A 15155-nucleotide genomic window follows, 5' to 3' on the forward strand; every position below is an offset into this window, starting at 1 on the left:
TATGCTTCCATAGCTTCTAATCTTGTTGATGAGGGTCTTGAGCCTGTTGTAGGTTTGTGTTGGCTCCTCTCCCCTGATCATCACAAATCTTCCCAGCTCGCCTTCCACCAACTCCATTTTGGTGATCATGGTGGCGTCGTTTCCCTCATGAGATATCTTGAGGGTGTCCCAGATTTGCTTGGCGTTGTCTAAGCCGCTCACCTTGTTGTACTCATCCCTGCACAAAGATGCTAGCAAAACAGTGGTAGCTTGTGCATTCTTATGAATTTGCTCATTAATAAACATAGGGTTATCCGTACTATCGAAATGCATTCCATTTTCAACAATCTCCCAAATACTAGGATGGAGAGAAAATAAGTGACTATGCATTTTGTGACTCCAAAAAGAGTAGTCTTCTCCATCAAAGTGTGGAGGTTTACCAAGTGGAATTAATAGCAAATGAGCATTAGAATTGAATGGAATACGAGAATAATCAAATGAATAGTTTTGATTAACCGGTTTTTTTAGACGGGTCATCGTCGTCGTCGTCTCTTGGTGAAGAAGAGGAGGTGTCGCTGTCGTAGTAAATGATCTTCTTGATGCGCCTCTTCTTCTTCCCGTCCCTCTTCTTGTGACTCGATCCTGAGTCAGTGGGCTTGTCGTCCCTTGGCTCATTGAAGAGGGACTCCTTCTCCTTGTCGTTAACCACCACCCCCTTTCCCTTAGGATCCATCTCTTCGGGCGATTAGTCCCTTAGATGAAGAGAACGACTCTGATACCAATTGAGAGCACCTAGAGGGGGGTGAATAGGTGATCCTGTAAAATTCAACACTAAATAGTCACAAAACTTGGTTATAGAAATGTTAGTGCGACTAAGTAGTTGAGAAGCGAATTCTTGTGGACAAAACAATCACAGAAAGATCAACACAAGACACGCGATTTTTATCCCGTGGTTCGGCCAAGTAACACTTGCGTACTTCCACGTTGTGGCATCCCAATGGACGAGGGTTGCACTCAACCCTTTCAAGTGATCTGATGATCAACTTGAATACCACAGTTTTTCCTTTAGATGATTATTCCCGTTTGCGAGGAATCTCCACAAGACTGGAGTCTCTCGCCCTTACAACAAAGATCACAATGAAAGTATGGAGTAAGGTTGGGATGAGCAACACACACAAGACACAAATCGCAGCACAACTACGCACACAAGTCACAACTTAAGCTCAAAACACAACGCATGGAGTTCACAACTCAAATGGAGCTCAAGTCACTATCTCAAAGAATCGAATGCGTGAAGTTGGAGTCTTGGAGTCTTAGAATGTTTCTTGTAAGCTTGTGTAGCTCCTCCATGCGCCTAGGGGTCCCTTTTATAGCCCCAAGGCAGCTAGGAGCTGTTGGAGGCCAACAAGGAAGGCCATCCTTGCCTTCTGTCGAGTGGCGCACCGGACAGTCCGGTGCGCCACCAGACAATCACTGTAGACGGTGCGGTGCCGATCTCCTTCCTTTTCTGGCTTAGACGACCGTTGCAGCTCCAGGCCAGTTGGCGCACCGGACAGTCCGCTGCCCCCTGCCGACTATAGGTGTACATTTGGGCCGGGCCTGACGGGCTGGCCCGAAGCACGGAAAAAAAAGCACGGTCCAGGCACGGCACGACCCGAAATATTTTAGTGCCGGGCCGGCACGGGCCGATATATCGGGCCGGGTTTGGGCCGAGGTCGCGGGCCATGGGCGGGCACGAGCACGACCCATTTAAGGCAGGCACGAAATGGCCCATATAGAGGCACGAAAAGGCCCATATATTTATTAAAATCACACTTCATTCCACACTTTCATATACTTGATAAAGAACACAAAGCTAGAAATAATGTTAGTTATATGTTTTTTGTAGCTTTGAATTAGAGTTTGTGATGTAATTTTATTTTTGTTATGAACAATAGATAATGAACTGGACTTACGAACTTTATATAGAGCTGATTATACTTTTTTCTTTCTAACAAATGATTTGTAAACGAGGTAGTCATTGCATAGTTCTGGTAACTTAATACAAATATTAAGTTTGCTTTTGGTCAAATTTATTTGTCTTATCTTTTATTTGTTTTATTAAATTTGTTTTGAATTTCGGGCCCTAATGTGAATTTCGGGCCAAAAACTAAATTTTGGGCCAAAAATTGAATTTCAGGTCCAATGTGAATTTCGGGCTTTTATAATTTCGGGCCACCCGAAATGAGCCCGACACGTTTAAGCAATTACGGGCTGGGCCAGCATGGCCCGAAATTCAAACGGGCCGGGCCGGCCCGAAATTCAAACAATACGGGCCTTTTCGGGCTTAGGCCGGGCCGGGCCGGGTGGCCCGAATGTACACCTATACTGCCGACCGTTGGCGCGGGCCACGCGTCGCCCGCGGATTGCGCGACCGACCGTTGGTTCACCGGACAGTCCGGTGCACCACCGGACAGTCCGGTGAATTATAGCCGTACGCCGTCAAACTTTTCACGAGAGCGGCCTGTTCACCGGAGACCAGCCTGGCGCACCGGACACTATCTGGTGCACCACCGGACAGTCCGGTATGCCAGACTAAGCTAAACTTCGGCTGCACACATCCAGTCTTTTGCAATCCTTTTATTTTCTTTTTTTCTCTGTTTCTAACACTTAGATAACTTCATTAGTATACAAAAACCAAATACTAAGTCTATAAACATACCTTGTTATATGATTTGCACTTTTTGCAATCTTTGGCACATTTAGACTTAAAGAATATGTGTTGGTCACTTAATCACCAAAACATTATAGAAATGGCCCAAGGGCACATTTCCCTTTCAATCTCCCCCTTTTTGGTGATTTATGCCAACACAACCAAAAGCAACCAAAAGATGCGCAATATCAATGCTTTTGAGGACCAAAATGTTTTGACAAGATTTGACATATTTGGATCGCTCTTTGCCACCACTTTGTTTGTTTCTGCAAAACAAATTTATTTTCCTATCTCTAAGTCAAACTCACCTGTTTGGGCATAAAGAGAGATATTCCAAGAGTGAAATTGATCAAATGCCAAAAACTCCCCCTTTTCCCATAGTCATAAATTCTCCCCCACAAGAGACTAAATTTTGCAATAAGAGCATTTTGGACAAATCAAAATTTCTAACTCTATTGTTTTCAAAATTCACAAGTGGTAGCTGATCCATTTGCTTTGGCCTTAATTTCTCCCCCTTTGTATACTAATGAAGTCATCTAAGTGCCAGACTGAGCTGAACTTCGGCTACACACAACCAGTCTTTTGCAATCCTTTTCTTTTCTTCTTTTCTCTGTTTCTAACACTTAGATAACTTCATTAGTATACAAAAACCAAATACTAAGTCTAGAAACATACCTTGTTATATGATTTGCACTTTTTGCAATCTTTGGCACATTAGGACTTAAAGAATATATGTTGGTCACTTAATCACCAAAATATTATAGAAATGGCCCAAGGGCACATTTCCCTTTCACTTTTGCTAGAGGCAGTGGAGGACAAGACTCAACAGGATTGTGATGCCATCAATGTTGTGGCTCGCGATCAGAGTTATTGGAGTAGGTATCACAGATTATTGCTCTATCGAGTGGACATGCTGGTGACACCATGGTCGCACAAACACAACAAAGCCAACCAAATATAGACAAGAATACCTCTACCTAGCGTGCCAAATTTCATATTGGTATGACACACTAGAGTGACATAAATATCCATATGAGAGGAAAAAAGTGTATAGATAGTGTGAGAGGCGTATGTTGGAGGCACTCTGATATTGGGTACAACTTAGTAGGCAGCACAAAAGCAATCTATAGAGGTTTAGGTCGTAATGTGTGTAATCCCTATGTCCCTTTTGAGTATGGTGGATTTATGAACACCAAGGTAGAGAAATTTATAAGTTTGGATATCAACTAAGTGTCATGACCTGAGCATTGTGACCTTCTATCTCCCTTTTCTTGTTTGGTTCCAGTGAGAGTTCTAAACTACTAGTCTCTAGTTCACTTCTATGTATGTCCTATATTACCTTTGAATGGATCTTAATAATTCAATCGGACTTGAATCGAACTAAACTGAATCTCTCTCAACGTTGCTCCACTCCTCTCTTTTATAAGCTAAGGGGTGAGAGAGTTACATGCCTACTGGGCAACGAGTTCCACCCATTAGAGGCTTAACAACCCCTATCTTATTGTAGTCGTAGAGTCACACAGGGGCGTGTCTTAAACATGTCTTGTTGTAGTGGTAGATGTATACTTGTTGCAGAGACATATATGACCTATCGTTGTATATGAAATTTTAAACACACACGTTAAGATGTTTTAAAGCCTAAAAATATGGTTGGTCAGCATTGATCTTACATAGTACACCATATTCGTAGGAGTGCACCACCCTCCATATCCCAATCTTTCTAGTGTGACATGACCACACGCCCAAAATCTAACTTTTTAACATTGATGTGCCCTTTTCATCTTGATGATCGGCTTATAAAGAGTGTATTTCCTTTTCACGACTCAAAACTGTCTTCAGCATTTACTTCTAAATTCCACCCCCTACATCTCACTATCGTGCCACATCAGCACACACTCTCCCCTACATCTCAACTTCCTACAACGGTTCCCCTATATAATCTCTCTAAACCCCACCATACACATAGATTATCCTTTTATCTCAACTACTATACCTACCATCCATCTTATTCTCCTTTTTTCTGAAAGCGTACCGATATTTTGCAATCCATCTCATTCCCTTTGTCACAAATTCTTTGAACTCAATAGACATAATGTGTGAGTGGCAAATCCACTACTACTTCTTAATTGTTAGTATTTAAATTCAAATTTTTGTATTGCACGTTTTTTACAACAAAGTTTTTTTCCCTTGGCATTGTGTAGGGAGCTTGAAGGGGCTACGCTGTAGTGTGTAGGGGACGTCTGTAGTCCCTAAAGCGCTACAGTGGTAGGGGAGGGGATGGAAGTAGCAACCGTTGAATAGTCTTAGGGTGACCGCATCGCCTCCCTCTTCCCTAACACTGTTGATGAATATCGTTACTCTTGTGCTGCAACGGTTACCCCTAAACACGCCTCTGTCGGCTATAGTATAAGCGAGGTGCACAGGAGTACGCCAGATGTGGGGGAGCACTATGCAACCCCCTTGCCTTGCTATCCGTGCAACAAAAGTGTTTGTTAGTGGAGAAAAATTGATAATAAACCATGAATATGGTTAGAAAATGGTATTTTATAGTTGTACTGGGGTATAGGGGAAAATTTAGGGAGATCGTTGGCGAAAGGAGTAAAATACAGGGTGAAATCAGGATGATGTATTGATGTGGCTGCATATTGCGCTATAGGAGGGATTTAGTGGACACCGTTGCGGATAGCCTTAGACTCTTTTCAATGATCTTCTCTATATTTCTCTCTATACTCCACTATATCGCCACGTGAGCAATCTCTCTTTCTTTATATCTTTATCCACTATAGTAGTTCCCCAAAATTCTCTCATATATCCACTATATCCATAAAATATCATTTTCATACCTATTCATCATCAATTACTAACTTTTTCTCAATTAACAAACAACGTGGTGCACAAAAATCGAGACTAGAGTGCGCACGAAAATCAAGACTAGAGGGTTGGCGGTAGCAACAAATGTGATGGTTCGGTGTGCAAAACGATTGCACTGTAGTTGTTGTAGGGGATGCGTTGAACGTAAATCGCGTCATTGTTTCCTAAGTGAAGGGGCATCCGGCGTGAACTCGTGAAGACGGTCTTGAATGTCTTCAGCAACGTGCACTATATCTTTATTTTATATCTGTCTTTTACAGTTTTGTCTAAAAAAAATTCATCATTTATATCTCTTTCATTTTCAACAACGTCATCTAAATTGCATCGTCTATATACAAATTTTTATATTACAGATTTTTTATTTTTATTTTTGTACATACATATTTGTCACTCTCAAATGTGTGATATATATTTTAGTTTTGCTAAACTGATTGTTTAAAGTATTCAAATAAATAAAGGAGAGGAAAGAGAAACTCTATATATAGAGGATTCAACAGTGTCATCTAAATTTAGATGACCGTTTAGAAAACGCTTCTAGAAGGAATAAAAGACAGAAATCTTCTCTAGAATTTAGAGTACAGGACCCTTTACAGGGTCTGTTGGAGCCAATCTTAGAACAGAAAGATCGTTTGGACAACCTATTCACTTGTCTTTAATCCGTACCAGCTTCTTGTCTCTATAAACAATCCAAACAGCCGCTTTAAGGGCTGTTTGGTTCGTGGCTAATTACATTACACGTTACCTAAAATTAGTCGTTCAAATTAAAGAACTAACTCTTAGGCAGAAAAGTTAGACAACGTGTAACTAATTAGGCAACGAACCAAACAGGCCCTAATCCGAAGCAAAACAACCCATGGGACGCTGATGGATACTTGCCAGTGCTTCCGCATCACCACATAGGTGTCCTGTAGTATACATCACCTAGAAAAAATGGATAACAAAAGCGACGTGCAACAAATATCAAACTTCTTGTGGAAACATGACACTGAGATGCCTAAGATGACCCCTTCGTTTCGCCTCTAAATGACCAAGCTTCATGAATCACGGTTCATCTAAACCGATGATCCGAATCGACTGGTCATGATGAACTTGCCTTGAGCTGACAGTGTTAGAGACAGTTACATAATCCACTGCTACCGGCCAGAGGCATTGTGCTACAAACATGTTCCAAAAACACATTAATTTGAAGCAGCAGCAGTTTCATGCACTGTGCGGTTCACTGAAGTTCAAAGCCTTCATCTGAGTTCCCGTGCCATAGCAAAGAAAGAAAGAAAGAATGGAAAAAAGAAAGAAAGAAAAAACTCTGGAGGCAATTCAGTGTACCAGATACCCCGGTCTGCACAGACCGCTGATGCTGCATTTGTCATCTACTCAGTGTCACTGGAATGGTTTACGGTGCGTGCCACTGCAGGGGGCCTTGAAAGCAAGACCCCCATTGTTGTCATGTCAAGTCGTTCTCCAAATCCAGATAAGCAGCCAGCACACCAGACATGATGCTGGTATTCCCACAAACTTGCCGTCACTGCACATCAAGAAAACATGCGAGCAACAATGGTTTCTGCAGTGCAAGTGTAGAGTTTCCATCACTGCTTAGCGTCTCTGTTTGTGACTCCTGGCTATAAGCTAATACGCTGTTGCCGTCCCATGATTTCGTTTTGCACATTCCTTGGCATCCAGAAGACTTATCCGTGCAGAGGCATCAAAGCTCATAATTAAAGATCTATCGCGCCTTACTGAGACATTTCGCCCTTAACGCATCCTCCAACCGAGAAAACAATGATGAGAAGGTACCTGCAGGAAAGAAAAAAAAAAGACAGGAAAATGAGTGTCCTTGTCACCAAGACACGTACTTCAATAATAAGCAAGAGGGACATCAAACAACATATCTGACACATCATAGTAATGTTAGGCTCAGAACTTCTAACGTTGCTCATGGTTCTTAAGCAATCCATTGGGATGGCAGTAGTACGCATGAACAGCACACTTTGTAGTGGTTTCAGCTTCATGAAACAAATGCGAAAGAATTAGCCAGGAGATTCTTGGTAACTTTTGGCTTGATTTGTTAGTTTGCCTGAACAGTTGCATCCTCCACAACCAAGACAGCCGGCAACAGAAAACTTTAAAACCAACATGTCATATGATCCGGATGTACAGGCTCTGCCTCCTACAGACCAACAGCCAATCTAGAAATGGTCCCTTACTGTCATTTATGTCTCCGTCGTGAGATTAGCCACTAGCATCTGTCTAGAGCCGGTGGCAAGCCTGTCAATCCATATACAAGAGCCAGCCAGACACCAGTACCACCACCACTCCCTCTTTACTTGATAGACAACTACCCTTAAGGACCATTTCATCACTATTGGCCCAGCACAGCTTGGCAAAGGTGGACTAGACATGCTACAGTAGTTACATATGCCAGCCTGTAGGTTTGGAGTTTATTTGTGCATCGAACTTTCAGTCTCGATGAACAGATTTCATTATAGTAAGGGGCACATGGCGTAGTACCAAACTAATACAAAAGGATGTCATCATCACCATCCTTGACACCCAAGAGTTATTAATAGCATTACCAAGAATGGATTTCATATCTCATGTGTCATGAATGCATAGTAGATAGTTCATTAGATTCAACTGTTCTATACAGTCATGGGAAGGACAAACAACTCGACATGGAGGCACCATGCTGTGTGAGGTGGATTTGATAGATGTACACTTACACTTACACATGAAACTATTTGATGACTAAGAGCATAAATGCATGTCATATCTTAAAGCAATCTGACAAAGGTGTTCCAGTATGATCATGTAATGTGCCAATAGTCACATAAAGACCATGGGACTACCTGATAATGCTTTATTCAATAATGAACCTTTGATTAGGAGGGTCCCAGGAATTTGTTCAAACACCTGCAGAGGATAAAAAAAGATGTGCCATAATTACTTTAGAAAGGAAACTTAGCGAAGTATCAGAAATGAAATTTGCAGTCAACATACTGTAATACGAAATGATATTCCCTTGACAACGCATTGTAACTTTGCAGAGCTATCTTCTAGAGAACCGGCATAATCATCCCCATGCAATATTGCAGCCTCAATCTGCTCATCTGACAATGTGACCTAAAGAAATATTTCAAACCAGTATTAACACAAGAACACGATGCAAACATCATACATCCCAACGAGGTCACCGTTTACAGCTTTGTTACGATGAAATTCAATAAGCTGAATTAGTGTCATACTAACAAAGAAACTTACATCGACTGAAAAGACCGACGAATCCGTTTTGCATGATAGATTAGAAGCTAGAAAGAAAGCCTCAGTTGATTTCAGAATTTGGAACGCACCATGTTCACGACGAAGCCCCTTATTTCATTATATACCATATACACATTTGAAAACAGAGATTAGATAAAGTGCACATATAGTAATAGAGTGGCAATATTCTTACATATTGATAGCCACTCTAGAAACAGGTGAAGTAGACAGGAAGGTTTCTAAATGAAGTTAGTCAATAAGATTGCTTCAACCTTATTGCAAGGTTAACTAAGCAAATAAGTCAAACGATAAACAACAATCTGAACATCTCAACCGTGCAAAGTTTGGATACCCAGAGATTCAAACAACAGATATTATTTGGTTTATTAACGAGACCTAGTTGGATAGCTTATCAGTTTGAATGACATAACATATGTAAAGGGACAAAAGCTGACATGGTGTCAACCTGAAGCATAAAGGAATGGTGTTTTTTTGCTGGAGCACTGGAGCCGAGGACTATTTTTCTTGGTTTCGGAGCAATGAATGACCAAGCAAGGCCCCATCTAGCTGTATGACCTTGTACAAATTCAGTAGTTTTCACGACTGATGCCCCAGCCTCACGAACCTTTGAGATCAATAACTTTAAGTTTGCCTTTCTGCCAATCATCGATGTAAACCACCTAAACAACAAAATAACAAAACTATCATACAGATGAATACAAAAACATAACATGCATTACCATTTTGAGAATTGAATCACCTGAAAGAGTTCTTAAGGGAAACACTATCTTCAATGATTTGTGTAATAAATGCCAGCTCGCCACCAGGGCAAACCATCTCTTCAGCTGTCCCACCACACGATGTTTTTGGGTTAAGGCCAGCTTCCTCTGTGCTCTCAAAGAATGGAGGATTGCACATACAGAAGTCAAAGCTCTCACTCTCCTTTACAACACCCACAAGGATATGTGGCTTTGGCATAGCTACATCCTCCGCAGGCTCTAAAATCTTCTCGCTGGCAGCTTCCCTGACAACAGTTTCAGATTCAGATGGTGCTGCATTTGCATTTCTGATCTCAATTAACTCTGCCAGGTGTGGATTGCTCTCCACATTCTTCTTAGCCCATTCAAGAGCAACATTAGTGACATCTACGAACAAAAGACAGTTACATAACTGAGTACATAAATCCCTCTCATTTAACGAGACGATGATTCACAAAACTGAAACTGAAGTGCAGAAGGTAAAAAAAGGAATACCAGATCCAACAAAGGTCCATCCCAGTAAAGATGCTCCAAGGAGAGGATAGATGCAATTGGCACCTGTTCCAATGTCGAAGCCCTTCACTCTCTCACTCGAGCTGGATATTGGTGGGATCAGATCTGAGGAGAGAAGATCCTCGATCCAGTGAATGTAGTTGGACCTGTTTGGAACAGTCGGGCAGAGCTGTCCATCTGGAATCCACCTAACAGTAGCTAAGATTAAAATTGTGTTTAAACAATTGTGTAGCATAACTAGACTGGATGAAAATCACCTCCAAAGCATAGAGCGAACAGTGTGCGTGCAGCATATAGACTTTGATGGATTTTTTAAACTAAACCTTTCTTCATTTTTGTGTATTTTGTAAGAACAAAAGTTAATTTTAGTGTGGCCAGACAAGTATTTTCTACATCAAACAGTCTACCCTCCTTTACTAGCAGTGATAAATATTTACTGAAACATTGAAGCACAAAATATGCAAATAAGAAGCATAATGAATGAAACAGTGCAATGCAGCATGGATGTAAATATGTAATAGTAGGTGAAACCTAGAAGTCAATGTTGAATTCTAACCAAAATGTAAGATGTTCCCGTTCTCTGTTATCAGTTGGTAGAGTAAGTGTGTGACATCAACAGTTTGGAACGGATTAATCCCAAATACTGAAAGTAGACAAAGTAAAACAATTGAAGCTTCATACTCATACAACCATCACAGTACTTGTTGGTTTCATGGGTTCCATGGGCATAATGGAGCGTACAATCACAGACAGCAGCAAATTCGGCACAGGGGATTATGTTAGGGCTCATTTTCTTTTCGCGACCGTGCCTAAGCATGCTAGGGTTCATGGAAAGAGCCGAAGGTGGCAGAGTAAAGGGAGGTGGGGGAGCCAGTGACACCAACCAGTTGACGCCATGGTCGTGGAGGAGGAGCACGCGCGTGAGCTCCCTGGTGGAGGAGAAGTCGGTGAAATCAACGGACGCGCGCCCGCTGCCGGAGACGGAGACGAAGGGGCGAAAGGACGGGTAGAGCTCCGCCAGCGCGGCGAAGTCCGGCGCGGCGGCTGCGTAGCGGTTCCGCGGGTGCATCGACGGCGTCTCCGAGCCGTCGCGCCGCCGCCGCTTCCGCCCGCCGCCCATGTTATGGTGGACCGCCGGCAGGCAGCCGGCGAAACGCGGCCTCGAGGAAGCGGAGGCGCAGGCGCAGGCGTGTTCCTGGGCGGGCTGCCGCGCGGTGGAAAATCACTCGGTTTTACTGGGCCTTCCTGCCTGCTAGCCCGTAGGCCTGGTGTGGCCTTCGGGCTCTATGAGTGGTGAGGCCCAGGACCCAATCTGACCCAACACGTCCGTCAGTAGGTACTCCCTCTATTTGGTTTTAGTTGTCGCTGGATAGTGCAAACTATCCAGCGACAACTAAAACGAAATAGAGGGAGTACGTCCTATGTGTAGTGGGCGTCAGGGTGTGTGCTAAAAGGATGATCTAACGGTGTCTCTAGCAAAATCCTCTAAATTTTGTCATTAAAAGAATATTTTTTATCCTTAACAGAACCCTTAAAAAATTATTCTCTATGTATTCTCTATCTCCAGCAACCTCCTCTAAAACTGGTTCTCTATATCTACAGTGTTAACAAAATCCATATATTATTAATAAAACAAATATTTGTGATTATTACATACATATTAATCTGTATTTATTTACAATATTCTGAGACATTTAAATACTGCAAATTATTTTTTATTCATATTAATAAATATGTTGTACAGCTGCACTCGATCGTGCGGTGGCACAATTGCATTTTTCTTTTTGTTGGATGCTCGTCCGGTGACTTTAGCATCGCGTTGCCGCTTTTCCTCATTGGACGAGCTCGTCCGCTGCTGCTCCTCCACGATCGCCATGCACCACGCCGCAGACGAGCTCCTCCGTTCTGCTGCTCCTCACCTACTGTCGCGCTCATGCTCGTCCACGGCTGTCGGCGTTTCGACCCCGGGGGTCCCTGGACCGACGAGTAAATTATCGTCGCGTGCCCCAGCCCAGATGGGTCGGCGCGAGACGGAGCGCGAAGGGGAAAAACCAGAGGGAGACATGCGTAAAAGGGGAAACCTGCGGCCTTCGTGTTTGTCCCGCGCCTAGGTCGGGTGCGCTTGCAGTAGGGGGTTACAAGCGTCCGCGTGGGTGGGAGCGAGAGGCCTGCACGCGCCGTCCCGTCCTCCCCGCGCGGCCAACCCTCCGTAAGAGGGCCCTGGACCTTCCTTTCATAGGCGTAAGGAGAGGGTCCAGGTGTACAATGGGAGATGTAGCAGTGTGCTAACATGTCTAGCAAAGAGGAGCTAGTGCCCTAAGTACATGCCGTCGTGGCAGCCAGAGAGGTTTTGGCACCCTGTTCATGAGATGTCGTGGCCGTCGGAGGAGCGCTGGAGCCTGGCGGAAGGACAGCTGTCGGGGCTGTCGAGTCCTTGCTGACGTCTCCTTGCTTCCGTAAGGGGGCTGAGAGCCACCGTCGTCATGGAGCACGCGGGATGCCATCATTATTTGTTTTACCGGGGCGAGCCAGATGGGACGCCGGTCTTGTTCCCCGTAGTCAGAGCTAGCTAGGGGTAGGGTAATGATGGTCCCTCCTGTGACGTGGTCGGTCCAAGCCCTGGGTCGGGCGAGGCGGAGGCTCCTCCGAGGTCGAGGTCGAGTCTGTCTTCCGAGGTCGAGGTCGAGTCCGAGCCCCTGGGTCGGGCGAGGCGGAGACCGTCGGCTGAGGCCAGGGCCGAGTCTGAGCCCTGGGGTCGGGCGAGGCGGAGTTCGTCGTCTTCCGGGGCCGAGGCCGAGTCCGAGCCCTAGGGTCGGGCGAGGCGGAGTTCGTCGTCTTCCGGGGCCGAGGCCGAGTCCGAGCCCTGGGGTCGGGCGAGGCGGAGCTTCCTATGGCGCCCGAGGCCAGACTTGGCTGCTGTCAGCCTCACTCTATCGAGTGGCACAACAGTCGGAGCGCGCGCAGGCGGCGCTGTCCTCTTGTTAGGCCGGTCAGTGGAGCGGCGAAGTGACTGCGGTCACTTCGGCTCTATCGACTGAAGGGCGCGCGTCAGGATGAGGTGTTAGGCCATCCTTGCATTAAATGCTCCTGCGATACGGTTGGTCGGCGTGGCGATTTGGCCAAGGTTGCTTCTTGGCGAAGGCTGGGCCTCGGGTGAGCCGAAGGTGTGTCCGTTGCTTGAGGGGGCCCTCGGGCGAGACGTAAATCCTCCGGGGTCGGCTTCCCTTGCCCGAGGCTGGGCTCGGGCGAGGCGAGATCGTGACCGAGCCTTGACTTAATCGCACCCATCAGGCCTTTGCAGCTTTGTGTTGATGGGGGTTACCAGCTGAGATTAGGAGTCTTGGGGGTACCCCTAATTATGGTCCCCGACAGTAGCCCCCGAGCCTCGAAGGGAGTGTTAATACTCGCTTGGAGGCTTTTGTCGCACTTTTTTGCAAGGGGACCGGCCTTTCTCGGTTGCGTTTTATTCCGGTGGGTGCGCGCGAGCGCACCCGCCGGGTGTAGCCCCCGAGGCCTCGGAGGAGTGGTTTGACTCCTTCGAGGTCTTAATGCGTTTCGTGATGCTTTGGCCAGTCTGGTTGTACCCTCATGCGAGCTGGCCGTAGCCCGGGTGCACGGTCGGGTCCCAAGTTCTCGGGCTGGTATGTTGACGCTGTCAACGGTTTGGCCGGAGCCGAGTTTGGGAGAGCAGCCCCCGAGCCTCCGCACAAAGCGAGAGGACGGTCAAGGACAGACTCGACTTTTTTACATACGCCCCTGCGTCGCCTTTCCGCAAGGAGGGGGGAAAGCGCCATGTTGCCCTTGGAGGGCGCCAAACATGGTGTCTCCAGTGAGCTGCTAACGGGTAATCCGAGTGGACGCCCGTGCCCCATTTGTTAGGGGTCGGCTAGTGGCCCGGAGGCGCGCTCCAAAAGTACCTGCGGGTGATTTGCCGGACCCGGTCCCCTTTTGACAGGGTCTGAGGGCTCGATGCCTCCCTCTGATGGGATTTCGTTACAAAATCGTTCCCGTTGGTCTCGGAAATGTCCTAGGGTACCTCGGGAGCATAGCCCGAGCCTTGGTTATGTATCGAACGTACCCAGGGTCATCCCTCGCTCTGCGTCTGAGGCGGCTGTCGAACCCTTCGAAGGCCAGCCTACGAACCCCTGATCAGTAGTGGGCGCGGAGCCCGATTGGCCTGAGGCGGCCGTTGAACCCTTCCGAGGGGCCGGCCTTCGAACCTCTGACCAGTAGTGGGCGCGGAGCCCGAGCGCTCTGAGGCGGCTGTTGAACCCCTCCGAGGGGCCAGCCTTCGAACCTCTGATCAGTAGGGGGGCTCGGGGCCCGTTTCCTTCGCGGAGAAGGATCCCTTTCGGGGTATCCCCTTTCCCGGTCCCTGTTGTAAGAGAGAGAAAGAGGAAGAGGAAAAGGATACGAAATCGAATGACGTGGCACACCTTTTTTGACGCGGTCATTATGGCGGAGGCGAAGCGTCGCCTGCTTCTCCTGCCAAAGGTGACACCTGTCCTGCCGCAGAGTTAATGCGACGGAACGAGTGGTTCGCGGGGCAGCCGTTGCGCGTGCACGAGCCGTTCGAGGAACGGAACACGGGCGCGCCGTCTTCACGCCATGGGAGAGGGTTCTCTCACTGTTCTAGGAGGGGACGCGAGCTTAGCTGACGACTTGACCGCTGCTTCCGCCCGCCTGCCACCGCCATTACTTCCGGCCCATTTCTGGCCGTATTGACTGTCGCGCCTTCTCCCGCGGCTGACTGACCCGTGACCGATGTGCCTGGTTGGTACTGTTGGGTCATGCGCAGGGTTGCCTCGAGCCGCGGTACTGGTTCCGTAGTCGAGGAGGCACGGTAGTGGCGCGAGTGGCGGTGCAGTTTCTTGCACGTAGCAACCGGCGAACTGGTTGCATGACGTGTGGGCCTGGGCCTCCATGCTGGATGCGTCGAAGTCGAAAGGGTGCGCCCCCTTGGTGCGGTCGCATGCCGCCTGCATGGCGGTCCGCCCTTTCACCCGCTGGTCTGGGCAAAAGTGGAGGAATGCTCGTAACCGCTGGGCAGTTGCGCGCACCGCGCGCGGCGGTTTGGCTTCTTCTGC

General features: G+C 46.6%; 1 protein-coding gene across 1 annotated transcript; it reads right to left on the reverse strand.

Annotated features, from left to right (window-relative positions):
- Nucleotides 1-6643: 6643 nt before the first annotated feature.
- LOC100275693 (uncharacterized) lies at nucleotides 6644-11258 on the reverse strand. The gene is made up of 8 exons (NM_001149719.2): nucleotides 10953-11258; nucleotides 10051-10256; nucleotides 9558-9942; nucleotides 9264-9477; nucleotides 8798-8905; nucleotides 8537-8659; nucleotides 8386-8449; nucleotides 6644-7333 (listed from the first exon to the last, which is right to left on the reverse strand). Exons 1-8 carry the CDS (start codon nucleotides 11186-11188, stop codon nucleotides 7263-7265), a joined length of 1407 nt encoding a protein of 468 aa, NP_001143191.2. The 5' UTR covers nucleotides 11189-11258; the 3' UTR covers nucleotides 6644-7262.
- Nucleotides 11259-15155: the final 3897 nt, after the last annotated feature.

This window comes from Zea mays, chromosome 4, assembly GCF_902167145.1.
Source record: "Zea mays cultivar B73 chromosome 4, Zm-B73-REFERENCE-NAM-5.0, whole genome shotgun sequence".
Lineage (NCBI taxonomy): Eukaryota > Viridiplantae > Streptophyta > Magnoliopsida > Poales > Poaceae > Zea > Zea mays.

What these genes read in the sequence shown, in the direction of transcription:
- LOC100275693 (NM_001149719.2), bottom strand. Translation starts at nt 11,188, where the DNA reads ATGGGCGGCGGGCGGAAGCGGCGGCGGCGCGACGGCTCGGAGACGCCG. An exon ending in TCCCTTAAGAACTCTTTCAG is followed by an intron (nt 9,478 to 9,557) that starts GTGATTCAATTC and finishes TTTGTTGTTTAG; the next exon opens with GTGGTTTACATCGATGATTG. An exon ending in ATTGAATAAAGCATTATCAG is followed by an intron (nt 7,334 to 8,385) that starts GTAGTCCCATGG and finishes TCTTTCCTGCAG; the next exon opens with GTACCTTCTCATCATTGTTT.